Raw genomic sequence first — 26,263 nt, 5'->3', positions numbered from 1 at the left:
TAGTTTTTTTCCCCCATTCTCTTACAGTTAGTCATTCACTATAAATGCTCCTACTATCCATTGTTTCTCATTTTTCTCTCCTTGCTGGAGGCAAGACTTAACACTGGAAACAATGGAGGGAAACCGCACTATTCAAGCAGTCACTCTCCCTTAGTTATTCTTTTACCAGTGTAACTAGAAACACTATTCATAAAAGGCTCTTTGTAGCATAAATACACACACAAAAAAGAAAAAGTCTTCAAATTAAATGCCATCTAGAGCCGAAACACTCTTAAATCAGTCTCAATATGCAGTTGACAGAAGCTCCCCTAAGGGAATTTCGTAATGATAAGTAGAAACTCATGACTATACAGTCATTCACAGAAAATGGGTGGAGGTATCTCACACTGACAGATGATCTAAATATAAATCGTTTGCACAAAATAACACTGCAGGCTTGTGTCTTGTGTAGTTCCTGCATGCATCTGAGACCCATCTGCGCATTAATTGTAGAAGGTGGCTTTTGATCTTTATATAGCACATTGTGCCTCCAACTGGGATGAATTAAGAAGCTGACAAAACTACAAAGCTACTGATATTTCATTCGGGCGTGGAGAAGAGAAAACAGGCGCTAAAAATAGACGTGGTACACTGCACGGCGGACATTACTGCCAGGTGACTTCACCAGTTGTGGAAGTTGATTTGACGATAGAGTTACAAGTTATGATATAACCAAGGGAGTAATTAGAACATGCCACTAATGTGTCACTTCTTTTCTGGCCACTCTTGCGAGTATGAGAGCAGTGGGAAAACAAAATTAAGCTGTGCGGTCCAGACTTTGAATCCACTCTCTATTTCCACTGATTATTATGCATATTTTACAGGAAAGAAAATACTCTGCGAATCACTGTCACAGGCATGAGAGTCAAGCGCAACTGAGCGCCAGCAAAAGCTGCAGTCATCCGAATTGACCCTAGTGACATGTGACAGCCTGTCACAGCAAACCAGCCCTTACGACATTAAAAAAAATACACAGAGAGGCAGCAGAAATATCCGACGCAGCTGACCCTTAGATCAAGTGTCACAGCTAGCTGAGGCGCAGGCATAGTGGGCGGGCGAGCCTGCTGCAACTGGCAAGGTAGATGGTGGGCATGGATGATATGGCCAGCCGGGAAGGGTGGAAAAGCTCAGGCGTTGTCTTGTTTGTTTTTTTTCCAAATATCTCAGCTCAGGCTTTAAGATTTATAATTTTTTTTAACATAGCAGATTTTACCTTTTAGTTGCTGTGGCTTCAGTATCAAGTGTCAGATTTGTATGGCATCCAACGCTAGGCTCTCCCACCAGTGTTTACTTTATGACAGGATCACGAGCCAAAGATATGAATAGCGTACAAAAGTATAAATGGCCTCCTAACAGCAGGCTGTGTGCATGTGGTGTATTTATGGGAGTCGATTGCAAATGTACGTCTAGACAAAAATAAATAAATAAAAAAAACGTCCTGCTTCAGATCACCAGGTGGCAAGCTGGTTTCTGACAAAAAGCAAACTGTGAAAAAGCACATCAACTTATCTATAAGGAACTAGATGTTTATCCCTGTAAAAAAAAAACAGGCACCAGAAGTTCTATCTGTATTCGCCATCAAACAACCTGCACCCACTTCCCTTCCATCACAAAGCCTTATATATTACCCAGGAGCTAGAAAATTGTGCTCTACTATTTTATCAGCACAGGTCCCCGCCCTTCACCGTGCAGTAATATCCTGCAACAGGAAATCAATGCGAAGGAGTGCTGACACATGTTACACTACAATGAAACCAAGATATCATATTCCTTTCATCTTAATGTGTTTATAAACAAAATAGCACTTACCTGGATATGAATTCTACTCAAGCCGAAGCTTGCTTCCTTTTTGCAGACACTTCGGTCACATATGCAACAACACGTGTGTCTAATTCAGCGCTTGAATTATTCAGTCATTCAGCACAGGTAAATTATTTACAACAAACCTCCTACTGGAGCCGCTGGGCATATACAGGTGGCTGCATGTGGTCGTGGAAAGTTAAGCTGTAGCGTCGCCATTCTCGGTGTTGTTAAGAATAGATAGATAAGGCCTGTCTTCACTTTAGTGGAACAAGGAGGGAAAATAAAGCTCATTTGATAAATCTGTATAACATCTCAGTCGTGGGCTGTTTGTGTCTGTAATCTTCAGGAAGCAGCAGACAGTAAAAACTCCCTCACCGTGGGTTATACACGCTACACATGCCAAGACAACGAGATAGAGTTTCGCATAATAACAAGAGAGTTGTGTGCATAGTCTCTGTCTCTTCAGTTAGATAAGGTACCACCCTGTTGAATCATTTGACCGTGAAATGGCCTTCACCACTTTGGGATTAAGTAGTTGATAAGCAGTTAGTTTTAGGCTTGGACTCCAGCTGCCAGACCTGAAACCTGCTGCATTTGTTTGCTGTAGAAGCTTATCATCAAAGTGCTGAATCTCTAGCTGCAGCCTGTCTGCGACAGTGTGGGAAAATTCAGCAGCAGCTAAGTCCTGATGTACAACTCTGCACTGTGTGGCATATTAGAGAGCACATGCAAGTACGCACAAAATGCATGTTGAGAGCAGTTAATGAAATCCAACAAGGCTCTGATACTTTCGAGGAGACGACCTGATTTCAGGAAGATGTTTTAAATGAGCCAGAATATTAAACATTACAGCATATTTTGAGAAAAGCCGTGAAAGGCAATGGCATAAAGTAATAATGAAATGAATCAAATGGTATTCAGGGAGCAATTTTACAGGCAATTGCAGTCTCATAAATCTGAAAGGCAATTCCAAACTATGAAAATATTTTGGCATCCAAATTAAACAAGGGCTGTTAAACCAGATCAAAATAATGTAAATGTCAAATATCTCTATTTGTGCTTCATGCCATAATCAGAAGATCAATAGCATGCACATCAGACTTTCTGACAGGGTTGTATTTTCATTAAACCTCCCACAGTTTGACAGCATGTTAAGCGAACAGCTTAAAAACGAGAAGTCTTTTTACACAACAAAGGGAAGTAAGTCAGTCTTCTTTGTGAATACAGTCCCTTCCCGGTGTGTCCTGAGACTACACACAACCATCTTATTGTCTATAGGAGGTTTGACATTCTCCCCTTGAATGAGTAAGAGGAGAATCTTAGAAACGGCGTGCCCGAACAACATGTGATCCTCATCTAAATAGTTTCCAGCATGATATCAGACTGAATCAACCCTACAAAAGACTTCATTGTATGGGCTGATGTGGACTGGGCTGAACAAGGGTCATTGTGCAGGCCGATCACAGTCAAAAAAAGCGACAGCAGGCTGAAGTTTTCATTGCTTCATCAATGGAAATGGCGCAGTAAGCAAATTCCCAGCTGAGATAATTACTGAGGGTGATGCACAAGATGAGTTAGCGACGTTAAGGTGGTATGCATATGGTATAAAAGTGTATATGCACCAATACATTTTCAGCCTAAAACACTGTTTCACATAGAAAACTATCTTCATCTGGACAGACCTTTTAGCGCAGTTGTTTGTCTATAATGTTTGTTTGGCAGTTCTAGATTTATTTATTCATCATCATATTCATCATAAATCATCACATGTCACATGACCGTTTGTGTACACAGGGCAGGTATCAGTGTAAACAGGAAGTGGGCGAAGCTTGTGTAGAAAGAGCACTAACCAAAAATACCAGAGATTTCTTTGCTCAGGCCAAAAATGAGGAAGAACTGTTACTGAAAGAAACGTATGTACAGCTAAAACTGGGATTGGGGGCTGCAAAGTAAATATGAAAACATGTTTGAGCAACAGCAAGAAAATTATCCATTGCTGGAAAAAGGCATAACAATGGGAAAGTGGGAGTATGCACACGAGACGGATGAAACCCGAAAAAGGGAAAAAAAACCATTTGTGGTTTGAAAAGTTAAACCTCCATTCTCGATTCCTTATAACCAAAGAAGTTTGGTTAAATGGAATATAGCCCCAGCTCTCTTGAACTGTGACACCAGTAAAGACTTTCATTAAGACTATATAGGCTCAGTTGCTGGTCATAAGTCTTAGTAAATACAATATTATATCTATTTTGTAAATTATGTCCCCATTACAGTGGTCCCTATATCGCGGCTCACCTTTCGCAGCCTCGCTGTTTCATGGGTTTTTTGGGGGTGCAATTTTTTTTTCTTTTTAACAGCGGATTGTGTTCTGATCAGGTGTAGCCCATTTTCAATCAATCTCGTGCCGTGTCTCCTGTACAGTACAGAAGAAAAACAACAAACACAACAGTGTCGACGTCAAAGGATTATAAGGCGCATTAAGTGAAACCAAACAGTCAGATAAGTCAAACTTTACTCAACTCATTCTTCTTGCTTCCTCTACTTCTGTACCATTGATTCATTAATGTTGCTCTATCTTCATGTTCTGGACCTGAAAACAGGGTTTGATCTTTGATTTCATTCTGTAATACTGGACTTATTTTCCTACAAAGGTTTGAGCTTTGAGAGTGTTTAAACAAGAGAGACACGTGTGAAAATGTCGATGCCTGTCTGAGAAAAGTGTATAAAATGTGTCACGAGAGGTTTTACAGCCTTAAAACAGCTATAATAATTGTAAAAATTAAAGTTTGCTACTTTGCGGATTTCACCTATCGCAGGTCATTTTTAAAACGTAACACCTGCGATAAACGAGCGAACACTGTATAGTCAAATAAGACAGTAAAGGAGGCTTTAGACCAACCCCACTTTCTGACTGACACGTAGTTTCTATAATGAGCTTGAAGCGTCTCTTGGTTTCTACCCTCACCCCTAACTTGTCATGTCCGGATTTAAAACACTAAGACTACCACAATGATAACGCTAAGCTCGACGCTGCACTGCTGGAGTTCACCAACAAATGGCTGTCTTCTATATACAGGCTGTAGATCGGACTAAAACACAGTTGTGACATTTTCAAACTAAACCGTGTCAGTAGGCCTGTGTAACTAATCTGAATTAATGTTCTATTACAATTTTGGCTTAAACAGCTGTGCTGCGGTTGTAAATGCAGCTCACTCTGGTTTCGCTCCTTCCTTTGAACGCAAACTATCTGGCCGTATCACTGTGGCAGTTTCAGTTCAGCTTGAGCCAAGACGAGAAAAAAAGGTTTTGGTCAACAGGAAAGCCTTTTGGTTTCAAGATGTATCATGAGAAACAAGTTAGAAAAATTATATTTTTTTGTTATGATAATCATGTTGGAAAGGTCTCAAAATAAATGTGATTATGAGTTCTGCTTTAAACAAGCATCCTTAGCCTTTTCTAAAAATGTTCAGGTGCTAGTAGCAGCGTCTGTGCTAAACTCAAACACAGCAAAAGTTAGACATGTGGATAGACCACAGTTATGTAAATAGTTTAAAAAAATATAAAACATTTAAAACAAACTAGGCTGTAATGCATCATCCTCCAGTGTGTGTTTAGGTTTATCTTGTGTTCTAATCAACGTGATTAAAAATACCTCACAAAGGGCAGCCATTAGCTTTGTCATCTTGTCTCACATCCTCTGTGAGAAACCACGAGCACGACCACAGAGGTCAGGTTACTGCTAGTTTTAATGAGAAGTGCTGGAAGGAAGGAAATGCAGAACAGAGAAGGGGGCGAGGTGAAAATGAAGGCAGGAAACACACCGCAAACTGGCCGCGTTCTCTGTGTCCGGTCCACACGACCACGGAAACAACATACATTTGCTCACATGCACATGAACACATGCACTGTCCACTGTAAAGGCGAACGTCACCGTCCGCCAAAAATAATTGGTCTGGTCTGAGTCAGGGCCGCCGCCCACTCCGGCCACGGAGCGAGATCTGTGTAGTGTGACATCAAAGCTGACATGCCTATTGAAGACAGCAGATAACACGCAGCATGGTTTTAAGCAGAGGAGAGAATAGATGCTGTGACACTGAGCTTCCAAAAGTGGAGATAGTTGTTTAGAAGAGTTTAAAAAAGGATAAAGGAGATAAAAAAAATGTAATTCTGAAACTGGCACTGTAGAGTAAACTAATCCGCACAGCGATGAAGAAGAACTTTTGAGAAACACACAATCAAAATCATTTAAGCCGCGATTATAGTTGTAATAACTCGTGAATAAATACTTAAAGCATTAAGTATTCATTTTTTCATCAAAAATGACCAAACCGAGTCACCTTCTTCTACGAGCACACTAAAGAGAATCTATGTTATTAGGCAAACAGCAGCATCCATTTCAAGGACGTAAGATAGAAAGCTGTGAGAAAAAACCCAACAAGTGTTTATAAAAGAAACAAACAGAAAACAAATGTTAAGAACGGCTCACACTTAATCCCAAACACAGGATATTCATCGCTCAGTCTAACACCAGAAAATCTAAACGACGAGTTATTCTCTTAAATATGAGTCACCCTCTACTCGGCTGCTAATTTCATTCAGCGCCTGATGGACTCGACCGTCTCACAAAGGTACAATCAAGGTTTTCACTCTTTCCATCTTTAATCATTTCATTTCCCACACTTGCTGTAATTACTAAAAAGCCTCATATGAACCCAACCTTCACATCCAATTTCAAGAAATGCCTCCTTGAGAGATTTGCAGACTTTAAACAGAGTACTGCTTATTGATTGGCTGCATTGATTATCACCACTGCAAGCTGTGAAAATACACAGTATAGCTACATAGGAGCAGTGGATTGTAGGCATGTGTGTGAAAGCATATAGCTGTGCATGCAGGTGCTGAAAAAAGGCCTGAATTATGGGGAATATGAAACCAATTCTTCTGCAGCAAAACAGATTCAGCGTTCTTGTAATAGAGCCTCTGTTTGGGATGATAGAAGAAGCTTGATTTTATAAAGATGAGATTTCATTTCTTCCTGGAGAAAACGGCAGCAGAAGCCTGTGTATTGGAGAGAGAGCCAGCCTTTTCGGTTTCACGTACAACAGCTATATTTTTCAAATAAAGCTTCCACATTTAACTCCGCTTCGAATGTCACATGGGAAAATATGTGGATGAAAGGAAAAGCTGGAGAAACAGTGTTTGTTTGGTTGGTCGTAACGTATGGACGGCGAAGTGATCCGACCAACAGATAAGTGCTTATTCACAGCCAGTTCTCACTGCTGGGAGGAACACACAAATCAGTCGCGCGTAATCAACATTTGTTTGAACAATTGTGCGAAAAAGGAATAAAATTAACGATAAACAGTCTGCTTCTGATCTAGTCTTTGAGATATTCAACCCACTCAGGAGAAATCTGTGAGGCCAACTGTGCTGAGACACCAATATGAGTCACATGGCATTTTGGCAGAGGCTGTGAAGAGTGTAGATTGGGGAGCAACGACTGAGGAAAAAAGAAAGTCAGGTGACTATGTGTCAAAGCTATTATTAGGTGGTGTCATTTTAAGGCATTTCAATGACTAGTTTTCACGAAAAGGATGAAAATACTGTTTTTTAAAAATATTTTCACATTTAATTGGAATTTGAATTGAACTAAATTACTTTAAACTTAAAGGCAGATTCATTGATTTTGACACATTATTCTGTTTTGTCTGTCTTTTGTCAGAATACTACAAATATTTAACTGCAGAATTTTACATTACATAGTTTTCAGTTTGCCTCTCGTGAAAGCCTAATTCAGAAAGTCTGGCTTTCTTTCAATCTAATGAAGGGGTAATTATTTCATGACTTCACAACTAATTGTGCAGACCCTTAAATATGTTACTTTGTGAACACGCAGAGAGATGCAGGGGGGATTACCCATAAGTGAACCCAAGATCTCTGAGCTGTGATCAGGGAGATGTAAAAGCAAGAAGGGGGAGGAAAGAGCAAGAATAAAGGCGTGCAGCTGGGCCACCAGATCTGTGGAAAACTCTGGACAAAAGCACAGGAAAACTGGGAAGGCTGGGGCAGGTCCTCTGGGACAGTCACAGGCCCAGTGAGGGGAAGGCCTCCTTACTCTTCATGTAACTAAAGAGAACACAGTTTCTTTGTCTATGGAACTGAAATCAGTTTTTCCCTCCAGGTCAGAGAGCACGCACATAAGGACGGCTCCAAGTTTTGTTTGTGGTCTGAAAACCAAGACAACTACTGTGATGGAGAAGTGACAAACCGTCAGGAAACGAGGCATCTGTGAGGAGACAGAATGTCTAAGTGGGAAAAGATGAGAGAACTGAAAATAAAACGAGAGGGCACAAACTCGGGTCGGTTCAAGAAAAAAGAAAAATTCTTCTTTTGCATAATTGTTAATGTTCGTTTTTGCCTTTTTCTAAGCGAATATGCTTCACCACATATTAGGCTTGCAGAGTGATGCCTTTCACTATAACTGGGCGTGATCAGCTGGGAACCATAAAAGACAGGCTTTACATCATTTTCCTTGGCACACTGAATTACAAGCTCTGTCGGCTGGCAAATGGGAGGAAAAGTTGGCACCGGTGTAACAAGAAGCAGAGGAAGGAGAAAGGGAAAGTTAAGAGTTACAGAATCAGGTACTTTTAAATGTGCAAATTATGCCTGGCTCGAAGCCACATTATTCACAAAACACACAAAATCTTCCAAGCAGTTACTTAAAATCTGTTTGTATTAAAAATCTATATTTAATATTTAAAGAGATGCATGACTGGCACATTTTGGACACTACTCAGCATTGGTCTTTCAAGGGTTCAGTCTCATTCCAAAAAAAAGAGCATTTCTACCGACTGTGATCCACCTCTTCCGAAAAAAGGCAGTAAAAAGACAAGTCACGGGAGTCCAAAACACACCCACATTTCTGGGAAAGCTGCTGGAGTGAGTTTGGTGCATGGTATGTGATGTTGGTGGGACTGCGCTGAAACTGTCCAGATATAACTGTGTGCGTGCACTTCAATTCAGGGAACTCGAGTTTAGCAGTCTGGTGCACAATGAGGATTCACAGCCTCTGGGTATGACAACCAGCTGTGCCAAAGATAGAGGGTTAGGAGGGGAGTGGGCCGGGGGAAGGCTTCCTATTTAAAACAGCACTCTCATTGCTGCTGTAACAGTGCTGAGATACTATATCAGTCAGGGTGTTCCTAGTCAGGCCGACCCTCTGGCCTGACAAAAAGCTGAGGAAAAGTAAACAGACACTATGCAGTCCTGCAGTCTTTGCAGCAATGTGGACTAACAACAACTAAAAAAGGGGGATGTAATTTTAAAGCTTCTGTGAAGAGACTTCATTCAAAAAAAAGGGAAAAGTTATTATTTATTAAAGAGTTTATCCTTTTCTGAGCAACTAAAGAGTTTGCATTGTTAAACTGGAGCGTACCTGCCTCTTTGGCATTATGCTCTGATCCTTTTTTATTTGAATCAATACACAAGTAGATATTGGACATTTGTTCGAGATATTCATAGATTGAAATTTTTGTTTCCAATCCAGTTCGCTTTCACTTAGTTTCCTGTTTCATTTCAGTTTTTATGTCTTAATGTCTTAGTTTAGTTTTTACTAGTTTCAGTGTTACATTTAAATTTAGGCCAAAATGCGTGGGTGTATTTCTCATATGCAAGACGTAATACGTTAGGAATATGTATTAGAATGCCCATGTCATGCTGCTGACTCACAGTCATGACATCCCAGCTGCATTATGAATCAACCGTCCTCACGACTGATGTGTTTGAAATGTGTTTTGTAGCTCTAATTAGGTTATTTTAGTCACCTAAAATACTGTACACACCCATTTCTAACTTCTAAATTGCAGTATTTCAATTAGCTGAAAAAGGAAGCAAAAGAAATTGGACATTATCTTGTGGTGAATCCTTCCTGCTGCTGGAGGATGAAAGCAGTTTGATGTATTTTCAATCTGGATGTATCAATAAGGCAATATAAGGTCTTTAGCAAATGTTACTTAGCTATCTAACAATCTGTTTGCTTTTAGTTTCCGGATCATTCTATCGTGGTGACAAGAGGATTATATTTTGGTTTGGTTAACCCACACGTTTCTCAAATCTTATCCAGAAGGCCCTACTTCAGGAGCCAAAAAAAAGAGTTCACGTGCCACACCTTACAAGATTTTATCAATCATTAACATTACCAAAGGATCCAACCTGCCTTTATTTGTTTAGCTTCTGTAAAGCTATTATGTTCATTCAACTTAGTTTCAATTCATATTTTTCCCCTGGTTGTCAACACCCCAGCTGCGGTGGCTTTGTAGAGCACATTAATCTAATCATAGTTTTTTCCAGTGTCAGTTTGAATGACCCAAAATTGACAACTAAGGTTTCTGTCCAAAAAAAAAAGGAGCAAACGGTGCAAACTGACAATAAGAAAAGTGTGTGTTCACAAAAACTACATTTTGTAACCAGTGACAAACAAACTGATTGACACAATAAAAGCATTCATCATTTCCAACAAGGAGCAAGTGTATTGGTTGGTTTCCCACAAGTTTACTATCACGTTGCACTGCGGTAACTGAACCCCGTGTAAGCTTTTAAATAGTCAACAGATTTCAGCCAAGGAAACTTCCCAGTTGCAACATACCCCCTGATGTCTCGAGACATCAGTTAAATACTGCATATTTATTGGTTTATACACAGACACACCCTTTAAGAGCTCTTCACACTCTTAAGAGGAAGATTAAAGGCCAAGGAGCCATTGCTGCTTGTCTCCAAGCACTGGCCTTCTGGGAGAAAGAGCAAACCATTCCCACCGCCCTGGAAGTGAGCTTTGCCCTGAGGTTAACCAGCCTCAGACGCCGTGTCAGTGACAACACAAGCTAGGAAGCCAAAAAACACCCTGTAACTATCAATCTGACATTTAAAGTTTTCATCTCTGTTATGTTGAGTTCAGCCAAGTAACTCTGAAAACAACTCTGGCAACACGTTTTTAATTTACAGCTTTTTTCCAAAGCAGCACACCTGAGGTTTCTAGTAAATTCTGTGAATACCAGTTCATGTATGGCTGTCATGCTCATGACAGACGAGGTGCTGACTGAGAGAGGGGCAGGCTGGCATTCTGGCAAATGGAAGCCCTGAAGGCTTAGAGGTAGACCTGAAATAGCACTGCCGCTGCTCCATGCAGCATTACATCACAACTGACTTCATCGTCATGGCTGCCACGGCATCACAAAACCAACGAGGTATCATGGGAAGGGGACAGCAGCGCCTGTGACTCACGCATCAAGTCATAAACGGGGGAAGAACTCGGACACTGTCTATTACTGTACCTGGTGTGATGTATTTCCAAGCAAACAGCAGCCATTGGATGCGGATTCATACAAACACTGCACTTCCTATATAATTACATTTTGTGCACCACATCGAATACATGTTATATTTTGTTTGTTGCTCTGAAAACAAGGCAGGATGTATCTGCTTACATTCCATGCTGCAAAGCACACTCTAGAGGCAGTTTTTTCCCACAAATATCGCATGATTTGACATGCAAGGAGGGGGGGAGAGAAAACTCAGTGCTCCTTCTTGACAACTTAGTCAAAACCATATCAAAGTCAAAAAGGTACGAGCTGAGCGAGCGCCAGGGAGGGAGAGATCAAACATTGCCTGTGGGCTCTCTCACCATCAAGCAGACCTGACATGCTTTTAAGCTAATGTCTGTGCGAGCGCGGTTGTGGTAGCAGTTGTAACCAATATATTTAATAGGAATGCACGTGCATTGTTTAGAAAGCGGTAGAACAAGTTGGTTAACGTGTTTGACTTCTCCAGGTAATGCTGCCGTGCCCCTGATTCATACATCGGGCCGGCAGGCAAAACTGTTGCAGCTTTCGCACAAAGCAGACGCTTCCTGAGATGACAGGTACATAACAGTCTCAGACAAACGTGTGTTTCAGCTGCACAACGCTTAGACATCAATCTTTTATGACGCTACAATACATCTTTAACTCCATACACTCATAGGGAGGTCAAGCATTACAAATGTCTTTGAATTTTGTAGAAGAGAGTTTAAGAAAGGATACCAAAGCTGTGAGGTCATACATCCTGCCGAGTCTTTTAAACTTGGGTTTTAACATATTTTTCTAATTCAGAAAAACAGAAGTAACAGAAATAACCACTGCTTTAAAGGTAGCTTAAAAAAATGTAAATCCTCTCTGTGTTTTAACAGAATTTTAACATGTGAAATTTTTACATGAAGAGCATAAGTATTACATTATCTTAAAATTTAGAAGTGACAATATTGTGGGATAATAATATTGATAATAGAATGCAATACATTCTAATAAACACACTAATAAACAGCTGGGCTTCCACTGCAGAAACTCTGGACAGGTAGAGGCAGTAATTGCTTCTTATTGTTGCTTGAAGCCTTTTATTTAGTAAAATTATTTTGCAACATCTTCAGCTGAAATGTAGTTTTGCTTATTCTGTGTCTAACCAATCAGCATCTGGCTATGCCCCCCAGTTTTTAGGGTTGCTCAGAGGTATCTTCTACAGAGTAGGCACTGTTCCCTGCAAAAGTACCTGTAAAAGGCCCTAAAGCAGTGGTTCTTAACCTGGGTTCGATCAAACCCTAAGGGTTCGGTGAGTCGGTCTCAGGGGTTCTGCAGAGCCTCCGCCGTGACATGCATGGCTCATTTTGTGCACCAGTAAAAAACATATCTATGTCTTGAATTTGAAAAAAATCACATTTTATTTTTCACTAAAGAGGGGTTCAGTGAATGCGCATATGAAACTAGTGGGGTTCGGTACCTCCAACAAGGTTAAGAACCACTGCCCTAAAGGGACATTTTATTGCAATCAGAACATGTGCATAAATATGTGCATATATGAAAAGATTTAACATAGCAGCCTCTGAAACTGAACTGAACTGAACTGAAACTGAAAACTACAGTGTGTACTATCTTGCTATTTAAACATTCATTAAGCAAATCAGCAGAGCTATTTTGCAGCAGGTTAGGATTTAATCCCAGCTGTAGAATGCCCAGTAAACAGGATTGTGAAGTGAGCCACTTTCTGACTCGTGATACAGATGTGTGTGCTGGTGAAACAGCCTGAGGTTATTTTGAGAAGCATGTGCTCTGCACACATGGAACTGTTCAGCCCAGTGACGCTCATTTCATCTGGACTCGGAGAAAGCGCTATCCAGACTGAAAATGACCAACAATCACAGAGAGTACACTCAAAGTTCGGGAACGGGCAGATTTTAGAGTTCAGAGGGGGGCTTTCAGGAAATCTACAGCTTGTTTGTAGTCTTACTGAAAACTGCATCAGCCCATTGAAAGCGCATCAAATCGACAAAGTGAGCCCGCTGTAGGCCAGATAAGTGTGTCCTAAATGTAGATACAGCATCTTGAAGTGATTATAGGCACACATAAAAACATCGCCAAGTTGCTGTTGTTATGCTTTGAGATACACAGGGAGAAATATCTGCTGAAAATGGCAGTGAATGAAGGCTGATAATATCAATCACTGAGTGTAAAATCCTGCCCCGAAACAGTTTCGAACACCATGAAGCAGTTATAAAGGATTGTACACTTGGCCAGGCTGATAGACAGATAACATACTGTGAGTCATGAAGGCATGACTACAGCGTGGCCCCCTAAGCAGCCCTCTGCAAAACTCACATAGCAGTTGGTCAACAAAAGCCAGACTGAATGGTCGACCGGCCTCACCACAACTACTCCCAGCTCCCTCCAAGTATCACATAGACATACAAACACCCAAACACACACACAGACACACTGGGAATATTCTCTCCGGGGTCCAGTTGGAGCAGACACAGAGGATAGGAATGACTGCCACTATCACACATCGGGAGGTTGCTTTATTAGTGTGATTACATCACCCAGAGATATGATCCCCCCCTCCTGCTCCATGTGATCAGGAACACTGGGCACACAAACCAGGCCATGTGCTCCTATGTCCTGTCTGCCAAAATAACTCAGCAGTTTCTAATACAGTATGTCTATGGTTTCACTTCAGTCTGCCCAGGTACTGTACGACAGAGGTGCACATATCCTTTGTGGATGTCAATAAGAGTGCAGTTTGTTAATAAGTTTGCGCTGCCTGTGCTGCCATCCTGGCAGAGCTCCGGACCCCTGATGAGTCAAATCGAGACATTTAAGTGTCTGCTCCACGGGTATGATTTTGAGAAACGTGTGCCCTTCTCTTGAGTCACACTGAGTCACAGTGTGTCAGTGCATCACAAAAGCAGCAATTCAACAGAAAAAACAAACATCCAAAGACAAAATAATACTTTCAGGGTACACAGAGGCTGAGACTGGGGGGTGGAAAGAAAATGCTGTTTGCTACTCTTTCCTCGCACCCTTTACCCATGAATTATGTACCATTTATGTGCACCCAGTTTATGGTGATGAGCAAGAGGAAGAAAGGGTGAAGTGGGAGGAGAATGACAAAGATAAGGTCAGGTGGGACTTTATGTGTGCTGTGTTGCATGATTAACCACAACACATTTATGCTACATCTATAATTCACAATCCGCTGGGGCTTTCTCCCAATGATGAGCCTACAGCCAGATTAGATAATCTAACCAGATGTTGAAATGGAAACCACCTCGCCTTTGGCTCATATGAGTCTAACGAGAGTAATATATCCTGAATTTGGGGAGTTCAAGTACAAAAATAAAAGTAGTTCACCTTTCCAGACTTCAAGCTCATTTCACACCCCATTAATTCCACTTCAACGCCTCTTTTATTATGTAGGTTAGGCTGTATCACACTTGTTAAGCAGGTGATTGGGCAAAAATATGGACCAATTATTGGCTGCTGTTGGAGCACTTTAAATAGCCCACTTTCTCTATGAAAACTTCACAATGAGTGCAAATTGGCAAAGCACTCCGTAACCTAACCGATGCCATGTTTACTACAGCCAGCCCGAGTCTGAAGGGTTCCTCTGTGGATCAATTAACTGACCAGTAATTCAATCGACCGGATTGAGCTCGTTTCCACCGCGATCACGACGCGTGAGCGCTTCCTCCGAGTCCTGCCTTCCGTAAGGGCGACCACACGAGAGTGTCACGATATAATGTCACAACTTACCCTTATAACAACCGGCTCAGTTGATTTCCAGCAGTGGAAGAAGAAGAAGAAAAAAAATCCGATTCCACTGATTTTTCCACGGGCAGCAGATAAATGATTTGTCACATCATCCTGACAGCGGTGCGGCGATTAACGCGCTTATTTTCCCACCCCGCAGATGGTTTTTCTGTTTTTTCTTTCTGTTTTTTTGTTTTGTTTTGTTTTTTTTAAGCCAATCCCGGTGCTGTAGTATTCAATCCGGTCACTCTCGATTCCAAGAGCAGCTGATGCAGTCCAGGATGATTAAGTCGAAATGAGGCTGCCGTCCGGTTCTCTGCTCCCCACCTACAGACAGAGCATTCCCACACTGCTCCATGGAGCGACCCGGGGTAAGTTTCCTCCTGGCGGTTGTAGCAATTCAGTTTGGTAGAGAATCAGCCCCGCCCTGGGCTGAAGACGGTCTGTAGAGAAGGCGAGCCCGTCAAGATCACCAACCAATCGGTGTGTACACAGGGAGGCGCTGCTTCTCCAGACGGGGTGACTAAGCGATATCCTCAGCCACCGTGGGGTCCAGCGACTGAAATCTTTAATCCTCACAATCTACAGTGAGTCACTCCGACGGGGGACCATGACTGTTATAGTTATGAGAGGCATTAAATTTCACGGTAAATGGCTGTGGCCAATTAAACAATAATAATGCTTTCATAACAGTTATATTGATGTGTCCCAGTGGAGTGAATGAAGGAAAACCCATACAGACTGTAGTTAAACACGGCTGCAATAAACCACAGTGAGGTTGTTTTTAAAAAAAATCACAGCTCGTATTAATAGTTTTTGATAATTACACGAATTAACCTTCAAGATTTAACGGCACATATCATATTATTTTGAATCTTTATCAGCTAAGATACATAACTTTGGGTTTTTAAGGCATAATACAAACACACACAAAATACCAGCAATGAAGTGATTAGATTAAAATTTCAAGTGTTTACACGGATATCTTCATCCAGTAAATGATTGATTGCACTATGCATGTAAAGAAGTGCTCCCACAGACTAAAGACGAACTACTTGGGCTCAAGCTGCTACAGCACAGGGGCCTGTTTGAATTCATTTGAGGTTATGGACTTTGAGTACAGGGTAAGACATTTTCCTACCAAATAACTGTAAGGTACTGGTGGCAGCACACACACAGAACTGAAGTGAATTCTACAACAAAATGCAACTCGATATCTCTATAAAACAGTATGCATTCAGGATTATCATAGAGGTCATCAAAGCGCTCATATTTATGTAGTTCTAACAACAGTATTTATTTATATTTATCTAATGCAAACAAGTCAAAAGAATATGAAAAATGTATCACAAAAACCTTCTAATTCTTCAGCTTATTGGTCAATTTTTAGACAAAACCATGCTTGTTGCCACATGATGATCATAACACCACATGCTTTCTATGATTATCAAAGCCTCCACCCATGAACCCTCTGCTCCCCCTGTGTATATTTTAGTGAAATGATAGACTCCTGCTTTATTACAGAGGCAGCAAAGAATCAATTACATAAATATTACTTCTTTTTTTTTCAACTCGATGAGCATCCACAGACTCGGTATTGCATCGCTGTCATAAGACTCTGAGGTTGGGTCTGCTGATGTGGCTGACTAAACTGAAGAGGTTTCTTAACTCAAAAGCAAGAAAGAAGGGGGAATTAGCAATGGAGATGTCAACAGTTCCTAATATAAGACAGCAATCCAACTCAAAAAGCAAATTATGCTACCATACATAGATAGACAGACTTTCCTTTACTCTGCAAACTCAGAGATTTAATTTGAGTGACTGAGGCTCCTCATTCAGGCAACCGTTAATACACACTGTTGCTCCATCTAATGAAAAGACCACTACAGCGCATTCCATCCTGGTTTCAGTGAAAGCTCAGATTCACCTGGGAATTTTCTCTAGAGCAGAGATGGATGTTAGGAAGCAGAAAGTTTCTGAGGTGCTGACAAGGGGCACCAAGCTCAGAGCCTTCCCTCAGATGAGGTTTCAGGGCACAAGCGTCTCAGGTTCCTGGAAAAAGTCTCTTTCATAGCTGCTTTGATCTGCTTCTTTATTAAGACACTCTCCACTGAATGTGGGTATCGTTGCCTTTCTGCTGTTAAAATAATGGAAGACATAATATGGCCCCATTTTATGCTGACAGAGTAGATTACTTGTCTGGATTATGAGAACAAGAGGTTTTTACATTCAACAGGATCCCCTAGAGATCTAGAGGCAACAAATAAATGCTTTTTTTTTTTCAGTTTTGGAAAAAAAAAAGTATTTGACAGTCAGCCAGCTCCTTTAACTAATTTTAGATTCGTCAGGAAATCAGTATTCACATTTCTGGGTACAGGAAATATGAGTGTGGTTTTCAAATTTTGTAACATCGCCTCCATGTTTCTTCTCATTTATGAGAAATCTGATGCAAGGATCACGCTATTTTTAACCAATCTCTGCATTAACACTGAATTAAATAAGTTCAAAAACAGCGATGAACCACAGCAGTTTTCAAGCAGTTTTCGGTCTCACAGCTATTACTGCACATGGTTAAAAGTATAAAAAGCTAGTTTACTCTCACCTCAACTTTCCACTTCGTCTTGCACCCGGGGGTCTTGTCTTTGCCGGCGTGACTGAGAGCCACACATCAAATCAAGCTCATTCAGAAACGTCCTCCTAAATTAGGCAAAAGATTGTATTCCCACCACAGGAATGAGTTTATCAGACTTCAGTGGGTCTTCTACGTGTACTTGACTGTGTATGGGTGGTTCAGAGGCCCCCTAGGACACGCTGATTGATATACCATGAAGTCACAGTAATTAATGGTGAAGTTTCCCCTGGGACCAAGGAGGGTTGAAGCTAGGTCAGAAGCAGCAATTAGGAAGCAACACAGGATCTGTAAGAGCACTCAAAACCCCCTGTAGACCCATCAATCAGACACAGATAAAAGGGGTGAGCGTAAGGATCGTGTTTAACCAAAAGGACATTGTCAGACGGTCCATAAACAGCTTCCTCTGTCTTCAACCGAGTGGAGAAGCAGAGGAGAGACCATCATTTGTAGCACTACAGGGAGTGTTTTGCTTGTACATGGGTGACATGCTTTATGTCCTCAAAAAGGCCAAATACAGTTTCCAATCATGCAACTTTGTCAAGAATTTTTTAAAATTAATTTTCATTTGATGAAAAGTGCCTGTCTGCCAGCATCAGTGACATCTGAGAAATCACTTCACATGACATTTGCTTCTAGTAGCAGCAATCCAACAAGCAAAAGCTCAGGAAAGGTAAGTTAAATGAGTTAAAGTGCTTTTCAACTATTCATTCACTAAAAGACCACATGACTGTATACAGAAGTAGAAAGAGGCTGTGGAATAACTCAGACAGATAGGCTTTCACTTTGTGGTCATGTTGGCCACCTTTATGTTCACTTGTTTCTGCGATAAGACCGGTAATCTTCCAGACAGTCTTCCTGCCCTCAGCCTGACTCAACAATTGCTCCCTCTGAGGGCTACAGGTGTGAGCCGAGACAAGGAAAGTTTTATCAGAGTAGGGCAGAAAAAGGTCAGGCAGGTTCAATCAATAAACCAAACAGCTCGAAGTTTTTGTCTGTTGATTAGCTAATAAAAAACACTGTCTTCAAACTGTCATGGGCTCTCATGTTATTAAGTTGAGTCATACAAATAATGAGCTCTACCTGTTGAATGTCTCTGTGGGAATTTTGGGAAAAACTGACAACATCTTATGTGTGATTTAGATAAACAAAGAGAACCTTTGAACTATTTACAGTGATTAGCTAACCTGTGGTTAAGCCTATTTAAGCCGCAGTGGTTATGTTTTAAACTCTACATGTGAGTTCAGAGATGTGGAAAGAGACAAACCTGTTTCTTTATAAACGTCTCTTTGTTGTGCAAGGTGTATGAACTGGGTGTCAGATGACGTGATCCTCTTGCTTCCATCTCCTGATGAGAGCTCAGCCACCTGTACAGCACACACACGCCACACCTCTGCAGCAAACAAGAAAGGAGGTGCATGAATCATTAATTGCTGGCAATTAATAATTAATCCCATCACACTGAGGATGCAAATACTACCTACCACCTAATGGCTCTTGTAGTACTGGTAAGAATACCCTCCAGTCATGTGGAGTTATTGCTCTGGTAAAGAAGGTTAATCATCACATAAATTAATGAAGTTAAATGTCCTATTGGAAGTATCTTTATTGTGAAACTTTATCTATTGACATAAAGCTTGTTCTGAAGAAGAGAAATGATGTTAAGAGGTCTATTAAAAATGCACAATGTCCACATTTTTTTAATAACCATGGTTAAAAGGCTCTCTGAAAACGAACTCAGACTAACTCCCCGTGAAATGGAATGAGCAACACTAAGCACTAAAATCTCTTTCAAATTAATTGCTGGCTTTTTATGGCGCTTGGATGTTGATTATATCATGCAGGCAATACAAATTTAAACACAGACCAAGACCAGACGTAATCTCAGCAATGCCAATAATAGTTTGTTGTGTTTATTTACACCAACAAACATCATGGCTGTCTCTTTTTAAATCATGACTCTCATATAATACCGACATGGTGTTACGTCTCAAACAGATACTTAATATAGACTAGAATCTGTCTTTATTGTCATACATATACCATGCAGTACAACACAATTTGGTTTGGAGCTCTGCAGAAGTTCAATGATTAAGTTAAATATATATATATATATATATATATATATATATATATATACATATATATGAATAGTAATAAAAAATCCAAAAGAATAACAATCATCATGCAATAGTACAATGTAGTATACATATAAAACTTATAATGCATGAGATTCTGTCTGTCCACATTATTACCGCCCCGATGACAGAAAATATTATTTTTAATATTTTTAAATATTTTTATTTAAGACTTCAAATTATATTTTGGAATTTTCTTTAAAAGCATAATAGTTTTTCAGGGAAATTATTTTAATTAAACTACGTAATGGTCTGAGTTTGGCAATGGTGCTACTGACATTCATACCTAAGATATCGTATAAACATTACTCAAAAATAGAGATATAAATTTAGCTAGTTTTTTTAGACATCCATTTGATGTAATGTGTTTAGAGAGACAGTTATAAACTAAATGTAGTAATGCCAAACTGCTATTGCATACATCCACAGACCATTTTATTAGGTATACCTATTTGGCTGCATGTTATGCAGATACCTAATCAGTCAATCACATGGCAGCAACTCGATGCATTTAGGCATGTAGACATGGTCGTGACAACCTGGTGAAGTTCAAGGATAGAGCATCAGAAGTGGAAAGTAATGTGATTAAAGTGACTTCGAATGCAGGATAGCTGTTGGTGCCAAACAGGCTGGTCTGAATATTTCAGGAGCTGGTGATCTACTAGGATTTTCCTGCACAAAAATCTACTGGATTATTTTTTTTTTTTAATAACCACTTGTTTCAACCAAGGTATGCAGAAGAGCATCTCTGAATTCACAGAATGCCAACTCATGAAATGGATAAACAACAGCAAGGGACGACAAGACAGGGAGGTCACTCCTGTCAGCTAAAAATAGGACCAGGTTTCTGGTCTGATGAGTCTCAATTTTTCTGTGACATTTGGATGTCACAAAAAATCAGAAAGTCAGAATTTGGTGTAAACAGCATGAAATGTATTCACCTTGCGCTGTATCAACAGTTCAGGCTGCTGCTGGTGATGGTGTAACGGTGTTAAAGCAGCCTACCTAAATATTACTGCTAACCATGTCCCTCCCTTGTGACCACAGTATACACATCTTTCAGCATGACAACAAGCCGTGTCACAAAGCTCAAATCATCTCATCTTGGACATGACAGTGAGTTCCCTTCACGCCACACGTCTCCACAGTCACCAGGTTTCAATCCAATAAAGCACCTTTGGAATGTAGTGGAATAGGAAATTTGCATCATGAATTTGCAGCTGAAAAATTTGCGCCAAATCTGTAATAATATCACAAAGCTGCTAAACCAAAATCTCAGAGGAACAATTCCAGCACTTTGTTGAATCTGTGCCACTACAAATTGAGGCAGATATGAAAGCATAAGAGTTAACCCAGTACTAAAAAAGGTGTACCTAATAAAGAGTCCACTGAGTGTCACTTTAAAATAAGTTTACCATTCCCTTAATTAAACACAAATACACTGAATACTGCACATGAAACCCAAAAGATCAATTGCTTTTTTTCATAGGATTCTCTGAGTCATCGTGTAGTAAGGCATTTTTAGTCCGGCGGCATTCTGCTCGTCCATCTGCACACACAGCCCAGTCTCTGGTGTTCCTGCTCAGCGTCACGATCGCTGAGGTGGCTGCTGGAATTGACAGTGATCCAGAATGTGGCTGCTATGATTATCAGTGGCAGCAACAATGAAAGCTGCTCGGCCCAAACCGCACAAGCACTGCTGACGGGCAGTAGCAACACAGTCACAGCAAACAATGGTCTTCTCTGGCCCACCAGCCATGACAAAGTCAACAAGCCATTCCAGGAGACTTCTACTGAACATGCTCAGCAGATTTCTGTCTGGAATGTATTCTGGCTCAATAAGTCACTTGAGGTTTCCATTAGAAGCCCTTGGATGAACACGGTGATCACAGTGTAGTTTCTTGAGGAAACCTGGAAATCAAACCTCAAGAGGTTCAACATTAAATTATTGCTTGATCAGCATAAAAAGGAGACAAGAGAAAGTACAGGATATGATACTGAATGACTAGCCATGCAAATTTGTCCCGGTCATCTGTTTTTGTGCAATGCCACACAGAATCTATGACCAAATGAGGAAGATGACACTTTTGTGCTTATTTTCCTCTTTCACATGTATAAATAAAAGTCGAAACTCAACATGGAGACGGGCACAAATGTAAAAGTGTGAAGACAAAAAAGAAAGGTACATCAAGTCCATCTTTATTATCTTTATTAGTTGACTTGCAGTTCATTCCTTTCATCTGCATCATAATAGGCTGATTCCTTTTTACAGCCAGAGATTTGCCTCCATAGTAGCAAAAAAGCAAACTTGTATTTCCCTGCTGAAGTTGTGGTCTGTGGCATGACCACGTCACATACTGTTAGTCTTCCAGAAAGCCGCATGGGCTCAAAGCGCCTGGGGCCAAACTGGCGCCGTCAACTTCCTGGGCACAGGCAGTGGAGAGCACGCAGAGCGGTTCTATTTATAACCTCTTATTATCCAAATGAGACTGAAAAGATAAGGCAGCAGCAGGAAAAGGGCACAGGTTGTCAGGTAGTCTTTCGGCAAAGTGGCTGCTGTGCTGAAGAGTGAAATTCATAATGCACTGTAAAGTCATTTTGTGAGAAAACGATGGACATTTGTTCTTAGAGGCAGTCTTATTACCATAGAATTGCTCCATAATGAACAGTCAGTGGCTGGCTTAAACATTTTCAGCTCAAAAAGAGAAGAAAACTGCATTCATGATTTTTTCCATTCAATCTTTGCAAAACATGTTTATTTTCACCTGTTCTTAACCATAAATATTTTTTTTCTTCCACAACTGAAATATAAAATAATATAGATGGGAAAATAAAATCTTTTTAGGAGAAAGCCTTGAAGGTTAACTTCTCCTACTGCCTCCAAGGAGTGCGCGGTCCCTTTAAGAGATACCAAAACAATTATATTCACTTCCGGTATGCTACTACGTGAACGGCTTTCACAAGATTATTTGTATTGTGAATTAAATGCTGAATATTGAATAAACGTATTGTTGGGTTTATAAATACACGCCGTCCTACATGTGTTTTTTAAAAATTTGTAGACCTTCTGAATTTACGATAAGATGATGGCAGCCCGAAAAAGAAAGATGCTAGCGCTGTCGGCGGCAGCATCTAAACAAACCGTGTCGTCAAATAAACACAACAAGCAGACGGAGCTGAAGCCAGAGGACTCACAAACCGCGCTTAAGAAGCAGCCCACTCAGTGCGAAAATGCCCAGAGTGCTGAGGCGGAGCGAAGCCGTTATTTTACCAAGAATGAGCAGCAGCACAGGCTAGGAGAGGACTTCTTCAAGCAGCCCTGCATCAGTTTAGCTAAAGCCTTCCTCGGCAAGGTAGGCTGATTTCTCACCTGAATTTAACACCTTTGTATGTAAATGTGTCTGTGTGTTTAAAAGTCAGGAGGCACAAAATGTAGGGAAGAAAATGTAGTTTAGTTTAAAGTTGTTGTTGTTTTGTTTTTGTTTTTGTTTTTTTACTTTAACTTCACCTTTCAATTTATATCTTAGTAACTGGCTTCTATACTTTTGAATGAGCCCCTGATAAACTTACTTTCCGTGATTGTATTTAAGTTGTTAAGCACTGTTTCCCATTTTTAACGCTAACTGTTGCTTATTTGTTTATTTAAACACACATGCTTCTTCAAAAACACAAAGTCTGCTAACTTCAGAGATATTAATCTGTCCATAAACCATTGTGTATTTATTTTACCTAGTTTACCCTTTTTAGTGCAAATGAAATTGACAACAGGTGTAGTGGAGAGGCAAAAACAACAGTCTCCCAAAAAGAGAATGATTTATCAGGTTTTGCTCTTTCCTTATTCAGCCTAACTGATTTTATTTCTAGTTTTGTCACTAATACCTGCGGACCATTCAGGCTGCAAAGGTAGTCCACCTCTTCCATGATGGCACATACAAGCCTTTGGAAGGTTTATTGTGTCTACCAGCAAAATCTCTATAGTGTAAATGTATATATTTCTGTGCAACCTGTCAGAAACACCCTCCATGAGGGTGGCACAACATACTTCAGTAGACCTTCCATCACACCCCAGAACTGTACAGTTGTGAGCAGAACTTGCAGGTCCACCACTGAAACCCTGTTCTCCTTACAATCGAGAGCAAGTTTGCATTGAGCACATGTTATTGATATGAAATAGCCTGGAGATACTGTGGGGAACATTATGCTGCCTGTAGCATCTTCCAGCATGAAGGTTTGGCAGTAGGTAATAGCAATATCTTTGCAGGTTACGAGCACATCACGGTCCCTGCAGAAATCCTCAGACCCCTTGTCCTTATGTTGGCGCAGTGCGCCCTAGTTTCACTTGGTGCAGGACAATGCTCCAGTCTCATGTGACCAGAAGTGTATGCAGTTCCTGGGTATTGAAGACATTAATGCCATCGGCTTGCCCTTGTGTTCCCCAGAACTGATTCAAACTGAGAATCTCTGGGATCTTATGGTGCATCCAAAGGTGGCAGTTAGCACCACAGACTTTTTCAGGACCTCATTGATACCCTGATCCTGGTCTTGGGGGAGATCCACCAGGACACCACGCACACTATCATTAGGAGCATGCCCACACATTGTTGGGAGTGTGTACTGGGTTATGCAGAATACTGAGCCACATTGTGATACAAGTTGTGACTCAATTTTAATTTCTAACTTTGTCTTTGGCTGTGATTTTTTTTTTAAATCTAGCTTTCCTTTCATTATTTTTAGTTTCATTATTTTATTCCCAACAAGTATAAATCAATAAAGATTTTGAGCTGGAATATTTCATTAATCAAGATTCATGAAAGTGTGATTGAGGTGTAGTTTTTTTTTTTTTTTTTTTTTTTTTTAGCAGCAAAACTGGCATGCTTGCAAGCATGGATTTTCTTTGATCGTTCATTGTACACCTCATGAAAATATGTCCACACTCAGTTTTTGAAGCAAAAGGAATATTTGGCTTAACAGAACAGATACTTATTATTTTGCTTTCATAGGACTTTTGTCACGACATTTAAAATAGACATTTGTTGTGGTTTTGATTGTCAGAGTTGTCTTTTGTAGGTAGCATCCTTCAGCTAAATGACAAATCTATGTAACCCACTATCCTATGGAAATAGAGAAAGAATCTTGCTGTCCCTTGTTCCTGCAGGTGCTGGTCCACAGGTGTGCAGATGGTACGGAGTTGCGAGGAAGAATAGTGGAAACTGAAGCTTACCTTGGAGGGGAGGACAAGGCCTCACACTCGGCAGGAGGCAAACGCACCGAGAGAAACACAGCCATGTTTATGAAGCCTGGCACAATCTACGTGTATCCAATCTATGGCATCTACCTATGCATGAACGTGTCTAGTGAAGGTAAATGCTATACCCACCAAAGGTGCAATATGTTGTGTACATTATGTCATTCATTTTGTGTACATTCATATATTTATTATTATTAACAATGGATGTGAAAAGGCCAGTTTTGATCCGTCTTCACTATTACAACATTAAACATAAACAGCAGTTCATGGCTTCAATAGTTGCTGTTTAAAGGGTAAAAGGAAGGAGACAGAATGGAGCCTTGCTGACTGATGCATATTGTGTGCTGTGTTGCTCAGGGGAGGGTGCTGCTGTGTTGCTGCGCTCACTCGAGCCCCTACAGGGTGAGGCCGTCATGAGGCAGCTGAGGGCAGCCAGACGCAAAGAGGGAGCCCGTCAGCTGAAGGACAAAGAGCTCTGCAATGGGCCTTCAAAGCTCTGCCAGGCTCTAAATATACCCCGATGTTTTGACCGTCGAGACTTAGCCTCAGACCCAGAAGTGTGGCTGGAGAATGATCCCGACACAAGTCCGGCAAAACCCCAAGACATCGTATCAGCACCACGCATCGGAATAGAGTCCCACGGGGAATGGGCCAAGAAGCCGTGGCGTTTTTATCTACGTGGGCACCCTTGTGTTAGCGTTGTGAATAAAGAGGCAGAGAGACAGACTCTGTCTGGAAATGTCATGAACGATTTAAGTCCCCATGCCGTGAAGCCTGATACAGGACAGCACAATGTCAAAAGGACTTAACAGGAAAATTCCTGAAACTCCTCTGCCATCTGATCTCTTTAAAGAGTTTAACACTGAAGAATAAAAATCGTAGAAATATATGATTGCTTTGTTGGGATGTGTCTCACACACATGAAATTAAACTGTATATTTGTAATTTTGTAGTTTGGAGGCAGTGGAGATTCTACAATAAATATTGCTCGTTTTCCTCAACCATTTACTAATAAGCTGCAGCTTAACACACTGTGTTTATGGTAGTGATGCAAAGCTGTACTGGAAAGTAGATTGGGAAAACACTGAAGAACTATAGACTCGGTTTGTTAGCATCTGTTTAAAAAAAACGGGGAGGGGGGGGGTTCTGTAATTTGCCTTTACACACGCCTTTCGTTTGGTTTCATCTGTGATTTTTAATAAACATTCACACTTGGGAAATTTCCATCTCAGTGATTTCACAGATGTTTGGCCCGATCTGTTTCCCTCAGAGCAGGAAAAGTCTGTCTGAT

At 40.7% G+C, this 26,263-nt stretch overlaps 2 protein-coding genes across 5 annotated transcripts in view; one reads left to right on the top strand and one right to left on the bottom strand.

Moving 5' to 3' along the window:
- The window catches only part of rhbdf1a (rhomboid 5 homolog 1a (Drosophila)), a 29,187-nt gene extending 13,772 nt beyond the window's left edge, over positions 1-15,415 (bottom strand). For 2 of the 4 annotated variants that reach the window (XM_005468773.4, XM_005468774.4), the window contains exon 1: positions 4,138-4,247. In XM_005468773.4, coding sequence (XP_005468830.1) covers positions 4,138-4,160 — 23 coding nt within the window. In that variant the 5' untranslated portion in view covers positions 4,161-4,247. Of the gene's footprint in view, positions 1-4,137; positions 4,248-14,960 lie in introns of those variants that run through there. The other 2 variants (XM_005468775.4, XM_003442070.5) reach the window with 2 other exon arrangements.
- A 7,198-nt stretch (positions 15,416-22,613) lies between these two features.
- On the top strand, positions 22,614-26,192 carry mpg (N-methylpurine DNA glycosylase). Its single transcript, XM_003442195.5, has 3 exons — positions 22,614-23,077; positions 24,880-25,084; positions 25,330-26,192. The coding sequence occupies exons 1-3, from the start codon at positions 22,808-22,810 to the stop codon at positions 25,779-25,781; spliced, it is 927 nt and encodes a 308-aa protein (XP_003442243.1). The 5' UTR covers positions 22,614-22,807; the 3' UTR covers positions 25,782-26,192.
- Positions 26,193-26,263: the final 71 nt, after the last annotated feature.

Source organism: Oreochromis niloticus, linkage group LG4 (genome assembly GCF_001858045.2).
Source record: "Oreochromis niloticus isolate F11D_XX linkage group LG4, O_niloticus_UMD_NMBU, whole genome shotgun sequence".
In the NCBI taxonomy this organism is placed as follows: domain Eukaryota; kingdom Metazoa; phylum Chordata; class Actinopteri; order Cichliformes; family Cichlidae; genus Oreochromis; species Oreochromis niloticus.
This window is presented reverse-complemented; position numbering and strand designations above follow the sequence as displayed.

Excerpts from the sequence above, each read along its gene's own strand:
- mpg (XM_003442195.5), top strand. The coding sequence starts at position 22,808 with ATGATGGCAGCCCGAAAAAGAAAGATGCTAGCGCTGTCGGCGGCAGCA. Across the intron at positions 23,078-24,879 it reads CTAAAGCCTTCCTCGGCAAG|GTGCTGGTCCACAGGTGTGC; the intron begins GTAGGCTGATTT and ends TTGTTCCTGCAG. Across the intron at positions 25,085-25,329 it reads CATGAACGTGTCTAGTGAAG|GGGAGGGTGCTGCTGTGTTG; the intron begins GTAAATGCTATA and ends TGTGTTGCTCAG.